This window comes from Agelaius phoeniceus, chromosome 3 (assembly GCF_051311805.1).
Source record: "Agelaius phoeniceus isolate bAgePho1 chromosome 3, bAgePho1.hap1, whole genome shotgun sequence".
Taxonomy (NCBI): domain Eukaryota; kingdom Metazoa; phylum Chordata; class Aves; order Passeriformes; family Icteridae; genus Agelaius; species Agelaius phoeniceus.
Window position 1 is genome coordinate 93130640 of NC_135267.1, and position 19127 is coordinate 93149766.

A 19127-nucleotide genomic window follows, 5' to 3' on the forward strand; every position below is an offset into this window, starting at 1 on the left:
CTGAATTAGGACATTCTAGTCTCTCTTAAGAGTGGAAATGGGAACAGCTTAAATGAGCAGCCACATGAGACTCAGCAGCCTTTCCAACTGCACTGCAGAAGCTTAGCTGCAAAGAGAATGATAATTTTTGAAGGATTTGTGCAACTGTTGAAGAACTACCAGCATTAATATTAAAAAGCAGCTTATCCATTTTTCCTTTTCCATTTTAAGAGTATATAGCTTTCTTACTATGCTTGCTATAAAAATCAGTCTACTAAATATTTTGCTTCCTTTCAATCCTCTTCCCTTTTGTAATTCCTCTATTTGCATACTTTCTCATATACTGAAGTGGGTTCTTTGTTGTTGGCTTTGCCTAAGAATGTCAACCTCTGGGGTTGAATGCAGATACAGGCGTGGGTTTGAGATCTCTGCCATTCAAAACCAGCCAAAACTGAATTGCAGCAGAAACCAATTGTATCCAGGATTGGGATGAGAAGGTTTTCATCCCTAAAAATATTTGTCCTTGAGGTAGAAAATTTTTGGTCCTTGAAATCCATATTGCTACTTCAATGTTTATTCTATCCAAGACAGACACGAGTCTGATATCTTCTGACCCTTATTTTCAGTCTCTGCCTCTCTTTATTGCTATATCAGATGTCTTCAGATTTCTTTAGATACTTAAAAAAACATTTTAAAAAAGTAGGTCTTTGAGTTATCATCTCACCTCTCTTTCCCTTTTCCTCTCTGCTGGCTCAGCCAACCACCTTGCCTGGCATTGGAAATTATTCATTCTCTTCAGAGTACTGTGCTGATTTTTTCACAGGCTTATATTCTTTCCCAAGGAAAAAAAAAAAATAATGGAGCAGGGGCTTGGACTCTGGTTGCATAAAAAGTTATGAGGGCAAATGTGGTATCTAAACAGGGCACAAGAGCACAGAGGTCCCTGAAATTTGCCACTCTTACTCTCCTAGTTCTGTGCTTCTCAGCCTTCCAGCGTTACTCGGGTCTGAAGACTTAGGGACAGTGCCAGCTTCACACCCAAGAGCTGTGTGTGTGCAGTGCAGGTGGATCTGTTCTTGGGCAGATCCCTTTTCAAAGCTGCTCCTCTGGGTAGGGTCACAGTGGTGTAGAGGCCAGCTGAAAACTGTGCCTGTCTGTGCCCAGCTTCAAGGCTGGGTTATGGTCAGGCACTGGTGTGAGCAGAATGCAGGCTGTCAGGGAAGGAACTGCTGTTTATTCCTGTGTCTATCCTAAAGGAAATCAGAGAGCAAGATGATGTGAATGATGGCTGTCTTGGTTTAGGAATAGCTTGGCAGGAGATCTGACAGTTCTGAATAACAAAACAGGTCAATAAAAACTTTCCCATAAAAAAAGGCTAAAAAATGAATAAGAGAAACACTGTTTTGTTTCTATGGAAGCTAAGTAGGGGGAAAAATTAAATGAAAGAGGGGAAAGGAGAACTTGACTTTGGCTTTCATGTTACCTGAAGTTAAGAATGAAGCTTGTATTGCAGTGGCAGAAAGACAGTCACTCAAGAGAGCCCTGTCAGCCTGTGTGACTGAGGGGTGGTAATGCACAATTAAAACATGAGAACACACAGCAATGACACATTTCTAAGCAGGCCTTAGGTGTTATAAAACACAGTTTAAGCTGCTAAGGGTGGTGGTTAACTTTGCTTTAGCAGACGTTTTACCATCGCAGAGGGAGGGAGGGAGGGCCACAAGGAGGGATGGTGCCCAGCAAGTGAGTATCTGCTGATGCTGTTGCTTATGAGTAGCTACAGATACTTGATCCTGCAAAAGCTGGTTGAACATGGAGGAGTATAGGCTTTTTTGCTATCTTATCCAGTCTTCTTTTTTTCAGGCTAGCTAGTAATTAATCTATAAAAGCATGTAGATTTTTAACTTAAAGGGACAGCTGAAGTTGGACAAACTGTAGGATCCAATTCCCTTTTGATACACAGCCATGCAGCCTACTGAGATGGGTTAGATTAGAGCTGTAATAACTTTACAGACTTTTAGTGAGTCTGCTTCCTTCAGCATTTGCTCTCATACAGTCTTTTGTCATCCCTCTCTATTAACTCAGTTCTGAAACTGGCTCTGGCTGACATTCAGCCCTGGTTTTTAACAGCACACACCCAGCCCAACTTTTATGCATCAACTTATTTGTAGTGGATGTCTCGTTCTGAAATTCATGTGAATTCAGGCAGTTCAATTGTGTGACTGTCATTTGATCTGTAATTTTACTTGAGTTGAAAAATTCTGCGGGTTTTGGCTTCTCTGGTGTGTGATAGAGCCAGAAGTGTTCATTTTATATAACTATCATCTTCTTAGTATTTCACTGCCTGTTGTCTTCTCTAAGTTTATAGAATGGCCTGGATTGGAAGGGATCTTAAAGGCCATCTAATTTCAGCCCCCCTGCTGTCAGCAGGGACACCTTCCATTAGACCAGGCTGCTCAGAATGCAACCCGGTCTTACACACTTCCAGGGATGAGACATCCACAACTTCTCTGGGCAATCTGTTCCAGTGCCCCATCACCCTCACAGTAAAGCATTTCTTCCTAGTATATAATCTAAACCTACTCTCAGTTTGAAGCCATTCCTCCAAGTCCTGTCACTACAGGCTCTCACCATCGTTCTCAGAGGCTCCCTTCAGGTACTGGAAGGCCACAATTAGATCACTGCAAGGTCTTCTCTTCTCCAGGCTGAACAATCCCAGTTCTCTCAGCATTTCCCTCATAGGAGAGGTGCTCCATCCCTCTAATCATCTTGGTTGCCTCCTCTGGATTCACTCCAACAGGTCCATGTCCTTCCTGTGCTGGGGACCCCACAGCTGCTTCTGGCTCTACGGTGATAGAGTTTACAAAGGAGAAAAATTGGATCACCTTTATTGAAGACTGGTATTTCCTTCCCACTTCAAGTTTACCAGAATTAAGTTATGGCATGCTTCCAGGAGAGCCTATTTGTATTGCCTTTCAGTTGCTTGTGTTTGAAGAGGGAGACAGCTGGAGTGTGTAAAGGCTTTTCAGCCAGCTTGGTGGGCCCCTGGCTTTCAGTCTGGAGAATGGAGCTGTGCAAGTTGCAGGGGACCTTGCTGAAATGATGAGAAAAGAATTGGAGCAAACCCTTGTCTCTGTTGAAATCAATTGAACTACCATTAGCGTGACTCCAGATTTCATCCATAAACTTAAGTAGGGTATTTCTTTTTCTAGGCAGCCTACAGAAATGTTTCTGTCTGTTGGCATTTGTTTTCATGTTTCTTTGTAACGATTGCATAATTGGGATGTATCTGTAATGTCAGAAATGTAATAGGTTAAGTAGCATAAATGACTGTTAGAAAGAGAAGAAACACAGAACTGCAGAACCGTTGTTGCTTTTAACTCCTACCAGGTTAGTTGTTAGTTTAACCATTTAGTAGTCAGAGCTGTTGTGGTAAATGGCAGTGATGGGTGTTTAGGCACCAGGGCTAAACACAAAGAAGAAAAAGCACCCTTTTCTTCCTTTGTCTTAAATGGAAATAATTCAGTATACTGCTAATGGTTTCTCAGTTGGCCAGAGACTAACTTTGCTGCCCCTGAGACTTAATGATGTCATGATAGTCTTTGGTTTAATCTGACAAGAAATGCATACTGTTAGGATTTTGTTAAAGCTGATAGGAAATGCTGTGTATACAGCATCAAGCCCTTGAGTTTAAGCATTTAGTTCGAGTACTAAAAAACCATTTGGTATCTAAGGGACTGGTTGATTTCTGATTATGCTTTTATCAATGTGCATATCTGGGTTTTTTCTATTACCTGAAGGTAGTATAACAATGCTTTTTAAACATTTGCATTTTTTTCTCTCCAGATCAGTGATGCCTTTGAAAGGAATGTTTTCATCTTTCTTTTATTTTTATTTTGGGGGAGGGGAGATGGGTGTTCGAAAACAATCCAATTTTCTTCAAATGTGATTCTCATAGTGACTAAACTTTCCAGTTCTTTTGTGACTTCATTGGTATTTTAATGTGATATCCCCTTATATTTTTTAGAGCTTTTTACAAGTGTTTCTCTATGACTGTGATGATAACTCTGTAAATCTACCTGACAGCAGCATGTCCCACCTCTCAAACCAGAGCTGAGTTGAGGATGCTAGAGCTGCTGAAGAGGAAATGATAAGGAATAATTTTTAATTTTTTTTTTTTATTATTCTGAGAGAGGGGAAGAAAGGTGTCTGTGCTGATGCCACAGATATGAAACCTCTTGACTGCTTTCCAGTGTTCTGTAACCTGTGACAGGTAACCCCCAGGTGAAAGGGTGCAGTAAGTGGAACTTGGCACATGCCCAAGGGACATCACTTTTTGTGGTGACTACAGCACTAGCTGTGGCTGCTGGTACAGTCCACAGCATCTGCCACTGTGGTGCTCCTGTCTGCGGGAAGAGAAGGGCTCAGGGGCCTGGTTGGCCCCTTGATACATTTTTGTAATGAAATCAGGTTGGTTGCTGCCTTAAGTCTCTTACTGTCCTTACTCCTGAATTCTTGTGGTCTTTTAATTGTTTGCTGAGACATCTGTTCTCCCTCGTTGGTTTGTATTGTTTCTTGTCCTTTGAGTAATACTTGTCACTCCAGACTTTAAAAAGAAGGGCCAAATTCAGGGAACTTGGTGTGAATTATAGCTCTGCTAATAGGTGAAATGGGACATAGCTCCTATACAAATGATGTGCCTATAGATCCAGTAGTACTGTTTTTATGGGAAGATGTGTTCTGAGCATCTTGACTGAGCTTCCTTAACTTGGCAGGCATAAAAGGAGATGCACGTTCCCTCTCTTCCTCTAAATGTTGATGGCCTTTCAGTGTGAAACACCATACAGTGTTTATTTTTATGCCCTTTTAATGTTTTGTGGAGGGTTTGTTTAGTTTCCCTTCATAATTTTTAATAGGAAGTCTTTGAAGTTGGGCCGTGGATGAAAAACCCTGTTGGCAACCTGACTATTCATTGTTGACTCCTATCTTCTTTAATTGTTCATCTATAAAAATCTGGAAGGGAGTGTGTTCAGAGAAACTGTGAAGCAATGTATATTTCTGGAAAGGGGAAATAAACTTGCAATTATTCTCAGCTATTATTTGTCACATGAAGATGTTACATACTAATGGTTGCAGATGGTTTACACAAAAACTATACACACTGCAAAGGCTCATCATTGGAAGCTATGGCTTTCTGTTATGCATTATGCTAGAATGGAAAAGGTTTTTTTTTGCCTGCAGCTATGTATTACCCTTATTTGCTGTTGCTAGCACAAACTCTCCTAAATATGCATCCCAGCAATGGTTAAAATTTTCTCCATCAGCGACTTCACATTTATCCACGTCGATGGAGGATTCTTCTCAGGTTAGAAAGGTAAGGACAGTGTGCAGGAGTCTTTGAGGGAGAGCACTGCATTGAGAAAATCAGATGTGAAGGAAGCAGAGTTAAGGTTTTGGTTTAATATTTCTGTGTTCTTGTTCAAGTTCAGGGTCTCCTTTTATTTTAAAATGTATTTATGAGTGCATAAGCATTTTGTACCTCCGTGCATATGTGTGACTGTAGACACAGTGATTGCTTCATATTGTGGAGTAGTGAAACAATCCTGTCATGTGCTTATGTATTTTTTTATTCTTCAGAAACAGTACAGACATCTGTAAAATGTTATTTGAGTTACAGTTTATACACTAAAAATTATAAAAGGCTGCATCCAGTATAAATTTGTCTGTTAAAATCATGCAACACAAAGAAGGAGGGGTGAAAAGGTAGAATAGAAGTTGGAGTTCAGCATTCTTGATGTAAGATGACTGGTCAGAAAAGATTTCAATTGTCTGGTTTGATCTTAGCAGACATACTCCAGGTCAGTCAGCCTCGCCTGCATCCCTGGAAAAGTGATGAAACAGCTCATCTTGGATGTCAGCTCTAAGGGTGTGGAGGAAAAGAAGGTTATCAGGAGTAGTCAACAGGATTCACCAAGGAGAAGTAATATCTGATAGCCTTCTGTGATGGAATGTCTGGCTGTGTGGACAGATGAGGGGAGACCAGTGCCTACCTTGACTTCAGCAAGGCTTTTGACACTGTCTCCCATAACATCCTCATAGGTGAGCTCAGGAAGTGTGGGTTAGATGAGTGAGGTGGATTGAGAAGTGGCCGAAGGGATGGTCCCAGAGTTGTGGGCAGTGGTGCAGGGTCTGACTGCAGGCCCATTGCTAGTGGTGTTCCCTAGGGGCCAATACTGGGTCCAGCCCTGTTCAATTTATTTCTCAGTAGTCTGGATGAAGGGACAGAATATACTCTCAGCAAATTTGTTCCTGATACAGAGCTGGGAGATTTGCCAGAAGCCTGGGTAGCTATTCAGCAAGAGCTGGACAGGCTGGAGAGTTGGGTGGAGAGATCTTAAAGAAGTTCCATGAAGGCAGGTGCAGGGTGCAGCACCTGTGGAAGAATAACCCCCTAAACCAACCCAGGGGGCTCAGCTGCTGGAAAGCAGCTCTGTAGAGAATGACCTGGGAGTCCTGATGGACAGCAAGCTGTCCATGAGCCAGCAGTGCCCTTAAGGTCCAAGAGGCCAAAGGTGTCCAGGGGAGCATGAGGAGGACGATTGCCAGCAGGTCCGGAGAGGTGATCTTGCCTCTATTTTGCCCTCATGGGGCCTCATCTGAAGTGCTGTGTCCAATTCTGGGCTCTCTAGTTTAATAAAGGCAAGGAACTACTGGAAAGAGTTTAGTGGAGGGTTGGAGAGGTGATAAGGGGACTGGAGCATCTCTTATGAGGAGAGGCTGTTTAGCCTGGAGAAAACGGGATTTTATCAATGCATAAAAATATCTTAAGGGCAGGTATCAAGGGGATGGAACCAGGCTCTTTTCATTGGTGCCCAGCAACAGAACAAGGGGCAATGGGCACAAACTGAAACACAGGAAGTTCCATCTAAAAATGATCTATCCATCCTTACTCTGAGGGTGTCAGTGCACTGGAACAGGCTGCACAAAGGCTGTGGAGTCTCCTCTGGAGATATGCAGAGGTGAACCTTCTTTAGAAGAGGTTTGCAGAGATGATCTGCAGAGGTCCCTTCCAACCCCAACCATTCTGTGATTTTGTGAGTCTGTGACTTGCCTTGATAGTCAACTAACTAAAACTAGTAATGAGAGCACAGTATATGGCTGACTAAAACTGCTTGAATGTTTGTATTCTTTATGGGAAAAGACAGTTTTGAAAAATAAGCTTTTATTGGTTTGGCAGAATGATTTTATCGGAGCACTAGAGGAGAGGCAGGATAATAGAATGAGATGAAGTAATCTAACTGCTCTGAAATAGCCCAGCTGCTACAATTTTGCATCTGATTATGTATTTCAAAGGAGAAGATTTTACAGTTTCCTTTGAGGCAATAACAATAACAGTTTATGGAAAGAGCCAGCACTTACCTTGTCTTTCTCTTACTCTGCAGGTGCTTGGCACACTGAACTTACTGATCTGTGTAGGATTTGTGCTGTGGTCCATTCATTGAAGATGTGAAACAACATCGAGTCTGAGATTGGAATTACTGACAGACTGGAGGAAATTTTAGTCCTTGTGATGCACATGGACATGCTGAATTTTAAGTAATTCTAGCTTCTTCTCCCCTCCCCTCCCTTCCCCTCACTCAGCTATCTCAGGGTTCATAGAGATTTCAATGGTTTGTGTGCCTGTAAGTTTGGAACAGAAGTGACCAAAAATGGGGGACCAGCAATTGTATAAAACTAATCATACTGCCAACAACAACGAGAACTTGTACTACGAACAACACCAAATGAACTCCCTTCCATCTCTGAATCATAGCTATGGGACATCTGTTATGGATGCTCCCCAGGCGTCCCCCCTCTCCCCTCCATTTCCCCAAGATTCAAGGGACAGTATAGCTTTGCCTGTAGGTTCAAAAAGTCTTGGGTCGATGGATACATCTAGACAAACCAGTTGGACACATTCTGGCTCAGGAAACCACGTCCCAGCGAGGAACAGTTTGAATAATCAAAGCTCAATGTGGAGCCCCCTCGGGCAGGGGGAGTCCCATGACGGATACCAATATTCTTACCCACAACCCGGCGAAAACCGGTCGCAAAAAATTACCAGTGGGGTCCTGCACAAATTGGACTCCTTTACACAAGTATTTGCTAACCAAAATCTGAGAATTCAAGTCAACAACATGGCTCAGGTTCTGCACACCGAGTCTTCGATGGTGGATAATTCCGGTGACAGTGCGCTCAGGCAGCTGCTGTCCCAGAAGCCAGCGGTCGAGCAACAGCCCGTAGCTTCCACCATACAAAGATACCAACCAGTGCCACAGCAAACGCACCAGAATTTTGCAAGCACACAGCAAAAGCAACAAATGCAAGTCATGCAGCACCAACAGCTGTACTACGACTACCAGCAGCACTTATCGCAGATGCAGATGCATTCTGCGTTCCAGCAGGGACAGGCGCACGTTCCGCAGATGCAGTCCCAGCAGCTCCTGCCGCAGCAGATGCAGCACCTGCAGCAGCCTCAGTACTACGGCCAGCCCCAGCAGGGACACCAGCGGCTCTCGATCCAGGAGATGCAGCAGCAGCCCCCGGCTCGGCAGCAGCGGCAGTGTCCCGTGCAGATCGCTCAGTATTACCAAACACAACCTGTCATGCAGCAGTTACAGCAGCAGCAGCAGCAGATGCAGTTGCCGCTTCCTCCGTATCACAGGGAACCCGATCCAAAGACTATGCATGAGCCACACCAGTACTCTCAGGATCCCAGTCATCCTGTGCAGCTTATCCAGCTGGGAGCAGTGCCTCAGTATTGCTTCCAGGATCCCCACGAACAGTACAGGCACTTGTACCCCCAGAGTTTACTGCAGCAGCAGCAGCAAGAGCAGCAGAAGCAGTACCTGAGTGAGAGCAGAGTGCCATCCCTGAACTCCCACGTTGGCCTCACTCCACCCGAGAGCGCCGAGGATCCCGCACGGCAGGAGATGAATTCTGTAGGTAACGCTGTGCCTCATCGAACTCTTTTGCCACCCCTGGGAGTTCATCTGAACAACAAAAGCTCTCAGCAAGACTCTCCCAGCACCACGTGGCCTCAGGTAGGTGGTGTTTTAGATCCATGCCCAGCCAAATTTGTTTGCAGAAGAGTAGCAAAGTGTGGAAACTAAGTGGTTTCGGCAGAGGCAGGAGGTTAGGATGTGAGCTGTGGGCATCTCTGGGACGGGGAACTATTGGGAAACTTCATTACTACACTTCTGTCTGCAGCTCAGGGTTGGCTTTGGGCCAGGCTGGCAGCAGCACAGAATTGTGTCTGTGAGGCTGCTGCTTTCCTTGTGAGAGGCTTTGGGAAGTTCTGCCTCAGTTTCTGGGAAGGAGGGACCCAGTTACAACAAATTCTGCCTGCTCATTTTTTAACACTGCAGGCTCAGTTGTTCAGGAGCAGTTAGTCAACTCTGTTTCCAAAAGTAGTACTTCTGGGTCAAAGCAAAGGCTTCAAACAGGTGAATGAAGAAAACTTGAACTAGCAGTGCTCACAGGGGCAGATTTGATGTCTGGCTCTCAACTCAGAGGCTTTTTAATAGTAGTAAAATAGTACGTAAAGTGCAGACTTAATGCTGTGAGTACCTTCGTTTACACACTATTTCCTGAAAAATTATTTTCTCAACTTTTTCCTCTCTTTTCCATTGTCCTGTTTTGAAAGCAGGTGCAACTGTCAGATGGCAGACTGCAGCCACTGTCCCCAGAACAAAGGTATTTTTAAAAGATTCCGTCTTTCTAATAAAATATGAAAAATGCAAAGATCTCTATATAGAGGGAAAAGCATACAGTCTGGGTGTGTAATAATTGTTGCTCTTCTAGAAATACCTTTAGTTTTGTGCTTTCTGATTTTTAAGTTTGTATGATTTTCAGCATCCCACCCATAGCAATAGACTCAAATAAATACTTTCTTTATATTAATTAAAAAAAAAAAAAGGAAGGAAACAGAAAAAAAAACAGAAGCAGGGAGCTCCAGTGTTGCATTTATAAGAAAAGGGATGCTGTCTGGTCTGGATTTGTATCTTTGGCAGCAAAGATCTTCTGTTTGTTTCTTAAGGTCACACCTCTGAAGGGCCAAGGTGTCCGTCAGAGTGGTTGCCTACCATAAATTAGAGACATTGTGTCCAAGTACTTGTTAATTGCTGTCACAAGTGGGGAAATGCAAGTTTATCGTGGTAGATCTCATGGGTCTCAGATTTTCTGTATTGATGAGCATGTCCTGCTCAAAACCTCCCTTTTCCCCATCTTGGGAGCAGCTGATCTAGGTTATTGGCCACGTATTCCACAGCAGTCACCACACACTTACTTGTGACTTCATTACCATCTAACTGTAAAATTTTATAAACTTCCTTGATTAAAAAAGCTCCCTCTGCAACAAAGGGAACATGCCAAACTAATCTTTTTTCTTCTGTTCCATGCTTTAAAAAATTGAAAATAAAAATAGTGGCCAGAACAGAGAAACACTTCCTGAGAGAGCTGATGCGAAGAACAAGCTAATGTGTTCAATATGCTTGAAGGAATTTAAGAGTTTGCCTGCTCTAAATGGTCACATGAGGTCACACGGAGGAGTAAGAGCATCTCCTAACTTCAAACAGGTAGCAGTCCATTTGACTTCAGTATTTGGCACAGTCCTTTTGTGTTGATGTTTGCTTGCTTTGCCATGCTTTGCTTTGCTGTCAAAACTTGTTCTTCTCAGCACTGTTTTGTTATGTCATACCCCATGGAAGTAGAAATGCACATAATTCTGTTAGTTTGTAGGCCAGAAGTCTTGTTTTGAAGACAGAGGCAGTGGTGGAGGACAGATCAGTGTTTGTCCTTCTCTGTTTCTCTGCACGTTACAGAACACCCTACCAATTCATGTCAGGAATGTCTAATTTTTTTCCTCCTCATGTTTGTTTATTATATTAGAAATACCAGGAACATCAAGTCTTCCTTATTTTCATTTTAACTACTTGGATGACTAAGGAATATTTATTGGAAGCCTTCCCGGGCTTTAACTGGAGGAGCAGAATTGTTGAATCTTTGACAGCTTTCTTCCAAAGTGTTTTAGTTGTAATAGGTATCAACAAATACCAAACCAAAAATGTGTTTGAGTTGTTCTGCATAAAAATAACTTGCCCTGTCAGTCAGTCTTTATCCTGATATTTTAGAAATTCTGTCCTAACAGGGAATACCATAGGAGGGCAAAAAGCTACCAGAGTTCCGGAGTTTGTCTTTTTGTTTTTAGTTGGGTGATGGAGAATTCTGTGTTTGTAGCAATAAAAAGAGACATGTTTGTTTCCCCTCCTGCAAGTTACCTTGCAAAGATGCTGCAGGTGATTGTTTGTCACCAAGACTGAATCCTGTGTAGGAGTCACAAGTAACCTGCCAACTTCATTGGAGGCAAAGCTGGAGTCCCAGGAAGGAACACTGTTGTGTGTTTGTAACCCTGGCCACTTCTTTTCAGCCACGGTGCACACCTTGCGTGGTGCATCGATGCAGAGCAGCGCTCGCTCACTGGGCTGAAAGGCTTTAATTGTCTGTGCAGGATGAAGGAGAGAAACCACCACAGCAGCTGCTGTCTAAAGAGGTGGATGGCCTCGCGCCCATCGTCATGCCAGTGTCTGTCCCTGTAAAGCTTCTGTCACCTGAGCCCAGCACGCAGCCCTCTGCCAGCAGTGCCACAGTCACAGACAAGCCTGCCAACTCTGTGTCAGATGACGAGATGCCCGTTCTCGTGAAGATGACTTACTCTCCACCGTGCAGTCCAAAAGTGGCCAACCCCTGCTCATCCTCTGTGAGTGCTGTGTTTCTTGCCACTAACTGTCCTGTGCTTGTTAAATCCCTTTGCTTGTAGTGCTGCTACTTTCTAAAATGTCTGTATTTTAGAATATTTTCTGGAATCTTTATGATTCCTAATAAATAAAAAGAGTCCTGTAGCATCAGAGCATTTCTTCTTCAATCATCTAAAAATACTAATTTTCCCTTGCTGAGGAATCAAGATCTCAGTTGAAAACAAATAATTTGAAATTGGAATGTGATATTCTTTTATCCCACTAGAACAAAGGGATTTACTATCTTTTTACTGGTTTTGTTTTTTCCTTTTCAGGCTGCTTCATTGTTACGTTATTGCTTAAAACTGGCAGTTTTATTTCTTCCTGTTTTCTGAAGTCAGATATATGTGCTTCTCATTTCAGCCAAAGAGAGTGCAGTGCTTAGAGTGTGTGCTCCAAGCTATATGAAACTCGGAGATCTGCAGTGAAGTAATTTTTCCCTTTCTCCCTGCATGCATCAGCTCTAAGGGTTAATCACTGGGATTTCTGATACAGGAAAAAGAGCTCTGCTTAGTGCTTACATTTTGGTTATAAAACTGAAATGGTCAGGCAGCACGAGGAATTGATGAGTGCTTGAATGAGATGTGAGAATGCTCATTATTATTTTCCTGAAGGAGTCCTGGAGCAAGCAACATTTATTTCGTGTTCCGGTGTAGAAATGGATTCTGCTCATTCCTTCAAATCCATTTTGGCAGACTACGCCATGATAAGGGATTACTGGGGAGTATAAGTACTGTATGGTATTATCTGTACAATGCAGAGAAATATCCTTGTGATATTTTTGATTTTCCTTCTCCATGTGAGGCTGATGGACAAATGAGGAATCACATTATACCAGCATGGGTGACTCCTTACAATATTCACTCCTGACTCTTCATTCAGACATACCCACTAATTTTAAATATATATAAAATATACATGTATATATAAAATCTTTCATCTCGTCCTTTAAGACAGAGGTTTTACATATAAACTTCCACTTTACTGTGAAAGCTGTCATTTCGCAATATTTAGTAACTCAGCAGTAGAATTCTTCATTTCTATTTCTAGTTCCTCTAAAGAATAGGGACAGTCTTTTTTGAATCCTCAAGTTCTGAGTGGGAGATCTTCTCTAGAGACACCAGAGTAGGTGGCTTGGACTTGTGTATTTCTGCAACATATATAAAGTGACTGTGATTAAATCTGCCAGTGTTTGGCAAAATGCACATTCATTCCTTCAAAATTATGCTTGTGGTCTTTGTTATTGCCCAAGCAAACCAAACTCACACAGTTCCCTCTCTGGACCCTATCTTTTATATAAGCAGTAGCATTGGAAACATCAAAAGATCAAAAGATCCACAGTTTCTTCCTGTTCTGTAAAGAGATTGTGCCATTGGAGAAGGATTTTTTTAATACCACAGAACTGAAGCTGTGTTGCATTTATTTATACTGTGCTTTGAGTTGTCCAGAAAAGCTCCCACAAAACTCAATCAGTAAAATGAAACAGTGAGAAGGAACTAAACATTCAGCAAGGCTACAGGATGGTGAGCTGAGGCTAGCAGTCAAGTAACATCCATCAGGATCTGTCCAGAGGGGATCTATCAAGGTGCAGCAGCAGGGCCCAAAAGTATGCATTCTGTCTTGGATAATGGGAATCAGTTACTAGAAAGTAGAGTGGTTCTTCAGGGGTGGTAGTGCACTGAGAGCCCATGGACACCACTATCTCCTTTACTGCTCCATGTGGCCTTTTCTGAAAGCAGTGTTGGCATGGGTATGCTCTAGGTGAAGCAGTGTAGGAGATGGAGTGTTAAGGATTTCTAAGGTGTTGCATTGGTTTGCTTTACACTTGTGAGAAAGGAGTACCAGCTCTTTCGCACTTGGAGAGCAGAACAGAATGAGCCCTTAATCAAAGACATGACCTGCTGGCTCTCTTTTTTAAGTTTTGGGTTATTTGGATTTTTTCCCTTGAGTTTAGGGTTTTTCCCCCTTTCTCCTGTATGAACACTAAATGTTCACCATCTTGATGGATTTTATCTGTCATTATGGGTAGCTTTCACTGTTCTGGATGTCCATTATCAAAAAAATCCTCTGCAAAGCTGCATTTTCTTCCCTGCAGAAGTAAAGCCCTTCCAAAAGTAAATTTTTTTTACAGAGAAAAAAATGTCAACAGCTGTTGGAGAGGATGCAGCCATGATCTAACAAAGAGGACAGGACCTCTGTAATCAAAACCATTTCCTCAAGCTGGAACTTATTAACATAAGGGATAAAGGGTGACAGTGCTAATGCTTGTTTAACATGATTTTTATTGGGTGAATGTGATTCTCAAGAACCACCCATGGTATAAAGATGTATGTTGTCTAAACATACATTGTAGTTATTTCCTTTATGTAGTATTATAATTTATTTACCAGATGATGCAGACATTCTGGAGTAACGCTGTCAGAATTTTCTTCTGCTTCCCAAATTTATTCCAAAGGTGGCCTACAGCCTAAGTACCTAAAAGCAGTACATTTAATAATACTGTGTTCATCTACCAACTTCTGTGTGTTCTTAAAGCACAACCTGAGGACCTTTTTCTTCCTGCCTTATCCCCACTCCCCCAAGAAATCCGGATTCCAAGTTTGCATAAATTCCGTGCCTTCTGCTTCTGTATGCTCTGGAGATTTGTTATTAAATTATTTTTAACATTCAAATTCTAGAAGTCTGGGCATGTTAACAGTGTGTGAATTTCCCAAGTGGTCATTTTCTACCCTTTTTTTCTCCAAGGAAGGAGGAGAGAGTTAAGTTCAAGATTTGTTGCAGCTGGACTGTAATCAAGCTGATGGGAATGTAGTGATAAGAGGCAAAGAATTTGAATTTATTACATTTTTCTTCCTTTCCTGCTGCTGAGTACTGGAGTAATTTCACTGAGCTCATGTGTCCTTCTGGTCTCACTAAATAAATGCATTAGAAAACCTCTCATATAAAGTTTCTAGTAAACTGTGCCTGGGTAATGAAGTATCTCCCACCAGCCTGTGTGCGTGTTCAGTGCAAATAGAAGTGCCCAGAGTGTCTGGGTAGTGAGGAAGAACTCATGGTCTGGAAGAGGAGTTCTCTGCATTTTCCTAAGTTGACAGCAGCCTCTCCATGTCTGCCTCTGTGGCTTAGCCCTACCTTGACCCAGAGGGCTTGCTGCTGGAGGTGAAGGGTAATTTGTCCTGGTTTTTCTCATTCTCTTGAGTTTTCTGTGTAGTGCCAGGTACTGTACTGCCCAGGGTTATTATAGTGGTACCTGAATAACTGCCTGGTGGGAACAGCTTTTCTGTGGCCATTGCCCAGAGCTGTAGAGGATTGTGTGCAAACCACATTTAAGCATCCTGAATGATAAGATTCTCTGTGTTTTCATTTAGGAAACTAGCAAAAAACCTCATCCAAGTGCTGTAAAATCGGAAGAAAACTTCAAACCGTTGCAGGACAAGAAGAAGTATCGGCACAGACCCGAACCTCTCTTCATACCTCCTCCTTCCTTCAACCTCAGCATGTCCCACTCGGGTGCCACTCTGTACCAGAGCCAGCTCCGCTCTCCCCGCGTCCTGGGGGATCACCTGCTGGACCGCACACACGAGCTGCCCCCCTACACTCCGCCGCCGATGCTCAGCCCCGTCCGGCAAGGCTCTGGCCTCTTCAGCAGTGTTCTCACTTCCCACAGCACATCCCACGCTCAGCTGCCGCTTACTCCACTGACACCCACTCCTCGGGTGCTCCTGTGTCGGTCCAGTAAGTATTGCATTTACACCACTGTCCTCTCTTCTCCTGTCACCACATTGATGCTTTTGTGTGTGCTCACAGGCGTGGCCAGTTCTGCTGCTTCACAGGAAAAGTACCTTTTAGTGGCAGTTTTGCCTTGGATTTTGCAAAGTTAAGGCATAAAGGGAATAGAGGAGCCTAATCTGCCAGTGAGGCTGTGATCATTCCATGTGGTCTGCCTCAAGAAAGGATCACCTTGCCTCTCATTACATCAGGGCCTTCTGAAGTGGAAGAAAAAGACCTAGTTTGAGACGTGGGGTCCATGTTAAGTATTTGTTGTTCAGTACTTCAGTAGAAAAGATGTGTAATCTCTCAGAATCAGGGCAGTAGAAACCTCTGCAAGTCCAGACATTTCTGTTACCTATAAAAATTTAGACTGTTTCTAAGTATCGATAAAGGGTCATTTTTGCATCATAAACTGAGTAATGTTGGTGTTAGTAGGGAGGTGGCAGTGCAGCCTGGGGGGTCACCAGCAGTAAAACAGCAATACTCAAATTCCAATCTCTGTTTCAGATAGTATTGATGGAAGTGTCATTCCAGTGACGCCTGGGCCTGGAGAACAGACTGTTGAACCGTAAGAAAAACAATATTTTTTGTCACCGCTTTTATAGATTAGCTCCAACCTAGAGCCCGTGGTCTGAAGTGTTTTGAACCAGGCAGGAAGTATTCAAGTGCCTGAAATCATGTTGGGCGGGATGCATTTAATGTTTCTGTGGGTGATGGCTAAGGACATTTGGAACAACGTGGCTGTGGGAAATTTAGGTGTCATGGCTCAAAGTTAGTGGTGGCTGGGAAGAGTACTGTGAGGAAAATGTGCCAATCCAGTACTCTTGCTTTATATATGTATTATAAGAGTGGAGCTTTGGAGTGGTGGTGTTACCTGGTAGGTTCCCCATGGCAAAGTGCAAACAGGGTTGTCCCTCAGCAGTAATGGCTCTTTTTGCTCTCTGCTGAAGAGTACCATTCTCTGTGGAACAGAAATTTGCTGTTTCTGATGTCTAGCCTCTTTGCTAGCCATGCATATAAATTAGCTTGGGTTGTCCCTAAGGTATGATGTCTCAGTATGGCTCAAATTGCATATTGAAATTTTTGTTTTTCCCTAAGAGATCAGTTCTCTCTAGTATTCAAAATACTTATCCCACTGGGAGTAAAGCATTGCGTAAAGCAATCTGACACAATTTCCTGCCACTTCAGTGCAATAAAAGTTTTGATGGAAATAAAGTGAATGCTAATCTGACTTTTGTATTTTCTACACATAGTTGAATACTTATTAATTTATTCTTCTTTATAGGCGAATCAATATTGGGTCCAGGTTCCAGGCTGACATTCCTGAGCTGCAGGACAGATTGCTAATGGAGAAGGATGTGCACAAGGCTACTTTGGTTTGGAAACCATGGCCAGAACTGGAGAACAAAGTCTTCCAACAAAGAGGTATAATGACTTGCCATTTTGGAAGTTCCTACATCAGCCTGTGCCTGTTGAAGAAATACACATTGATTTCTTGTGTCTGTATTGAACAAAATGTTCAAGAGAATATTAATTGCTGAGAGTGCAGAGCAAAAGACTAGAACTACATGGTATAGGTTCAGAGCAGCAGCATTATGTGGTGGCATTTAAAGGGAAGTCTGGATGAATGGTTTTCTGGCAGCCAAGGGGGAAAGGTCATTGCTGGGAAGCTGGGTACTGAACTGCCTGGTAAAGGCAGCTGAGAGGTAGCTGATGCATCCTGGGCCTGTCCTGTGACCATAGTGACAGGAAATGTGGCAGGCTTGGTGAGTTTTACCAGCCCTGAGCAGAATTTTGTCCTGTTTCTAACATGGTTCATTCTGTTTCTCCACCCTGGCTGGAGCCTCCTTGACACAGCAGTGTCACTGGTGTGTGCAAGTCATTGCCTCACAGGCAGAGATCTCTGGCTCTGGAGTAGCCTGTCCCACCCCAACCTGGGCTCCGTTACATCCTCTCCTCAGTGATCCTAAAACAAGTAGATGAGATGTTGAGGAGAAAAAGTGTGAAAGAATCTGCTGCCCTGAACTATGTAGTCTTTGAGGAGCATTACAGAATCCTTGGCTCCATATGTTTGACTGACAGGCTACTGTATTAGCAGTAAAATGTTGACTTGTTTCTGACAGTGGAAGACCTTTTAAATATGAGCTGTTCCAGTGTGTTACCTGGTGGAGGAACTAACTCAGAATACGCTTTGCACTCACTCTTTGAAGCAAAAGGAGATATTATGGTAAGATAAAAAAGCTGAAAGGGGAGATATGATCCTCTTCTGCAGATAAATTAGCATGCTTTATTAAATGGATTTAGATATGGTTATATAAAAAAGATTTCTGATTGATTTGAAATGATGCTTTAAACATCCTGTAACATTTTTGGGGAATGACTTTTCCCTTTATTCCCTAATAAATTTAAATTTCAAAGCAGTGCCTCTCTGAAGGCTTACTGTATATTTCATATAGATAAGATTACTTAGTTTATAGCCTTGGGGCTTTGAATATCTCCCAGTGCTTGCTCCAACCCTGATATTTCACAGGCTTTATATTTGGTCACAGAGAGCTTAGTCCTCTTCTAGCCCTTATAAAAAAACCCCTTTTTTTGGAGCAGCAATCACATCTACTTATTTGTTCAGAACTGTGAGGTAATTGAACACAGTTCTTATATAAATAATGCATTTCAAATATTTGCATTAGTTTAGTGATGGGAATGTTATTAACTAAGGCAAAACATCCATTTTCCCCAGTGTTAGGGAAAGGCAAGGCCTCTTGCACCAGTTCCTGGAAAACCAATATAAAACCAAATGCAACAAAACATGGGGCTGGAATGAGTCTCACTGGATTGGCTAATACAGTGGGTTTTAGCTTGTGTCCCAGTTTCCTTGGGCTCTGTTAGCTGTATCTGAGAGGTCTGAGAATGTCAGGATGTGGAATTTGCTTTACAGAGAGTATGCATTTTCAGGGGAAAAAAATTTAGGGATCCATAAATTCTCTGTCTTCCTGATCTGAAGGACGATTAGCTATATTTGCAGTCATTCTTGACAGATGTTGACTTACACAGATATTCTAAAATATTTTATGCTATAAATATTAATGCTTCAAACCAACCATTAAATATTAGTATTAATTAATACTATCAAGTCTAACACTATAAATGTATTTGTTTGTGGCAAGCAGAAGGGAGGGAAAGAGCTGGAAGTTGCTAAGTAATAGTCACATTTGTGCTCATTAAGGTAGGACAGGTGCACATTAGGTGCTCTTCTGTGAGGTACAGTGTTAATGGGCCTTAGAGTAATTTGATGTGATTTTATATGACAGAAAAGAGAAAAGAGAGAAAATTAATTCATATCCTCATAACAAATAGTCTTCTAAATGCAGTTTTATGCCACAGATGATTGCTTTCCCTAATTCTGTTTTTCCCTGCTTTTTCATTTAGGTTGCTCTTGAAAAGCTGCTGTTGAGAAAGCCAGTGAGGTTGAAGTGTCATCCTTTGTCAAATTACCACTATGCCGGTAGGTTTCCTTGAGATCTTTCTATCTGCTCCACAGTCCAA

General features: G+C 42.5%; 1 protein-coding gene across 8 annotated transcripts in view; it reads left to right on the forward strand.

Annotated features, from left to right (window-relative positions):
- Nucleotides 1-19127, forward strand: part of TRERF1 (transcriptional regulating factor 1) — a 97894-nt gene that overhangs the window by 70276 nt on the left and 8491 nt on the right. For 5 of the 8 annotated variants that reach the window (XM_077175860.1, XM_077175855.1, XM_077175859.1 and 2 more), the window contains 9 exons: nucleotides 7422-9062; nucleotides 9665-9714; nucleotides 10445-10595; nucleotides 11528-11776; nucleotides 15182-15548; nucleotides 16092-16152; nucleotides 16870-17009; nucleotides 17708-17811; nucleotides 19011-19086. In XM_077175860.1, coding sequence (XP_077031975.1) covers nucleotides 7689-9062; nucleotides 9665-9714; nucleotides 10445-10595; nucleotides 11528-11776; nucleotides 15182-15548; nucleotides 16092-16152; nucleotides 16870-17009; nucleotides 17708-17811; nucleotides 19011-19086 — 2572 coding nt within the window. In that variant the 5' untranslated portion in view covers nucleotides 7422-7688. The remainder of the gene's footprint in view (nucleotides 1-7421; nucleotides 9063-9664; nucleotides 9715-10444; nucleotides 10596-11527; nucleotides 11777-15181; nucleotides 15549-16091; nucleotides 16153-16869; nucleotides 17010-17707; nucleotides 17812-19010; nucleotides 19087-19127) is intronic. The other 3 variants (XM_054629288.2, XM_077175861.1, XM_077175862.1) reach the window with 3 other exon arrangements.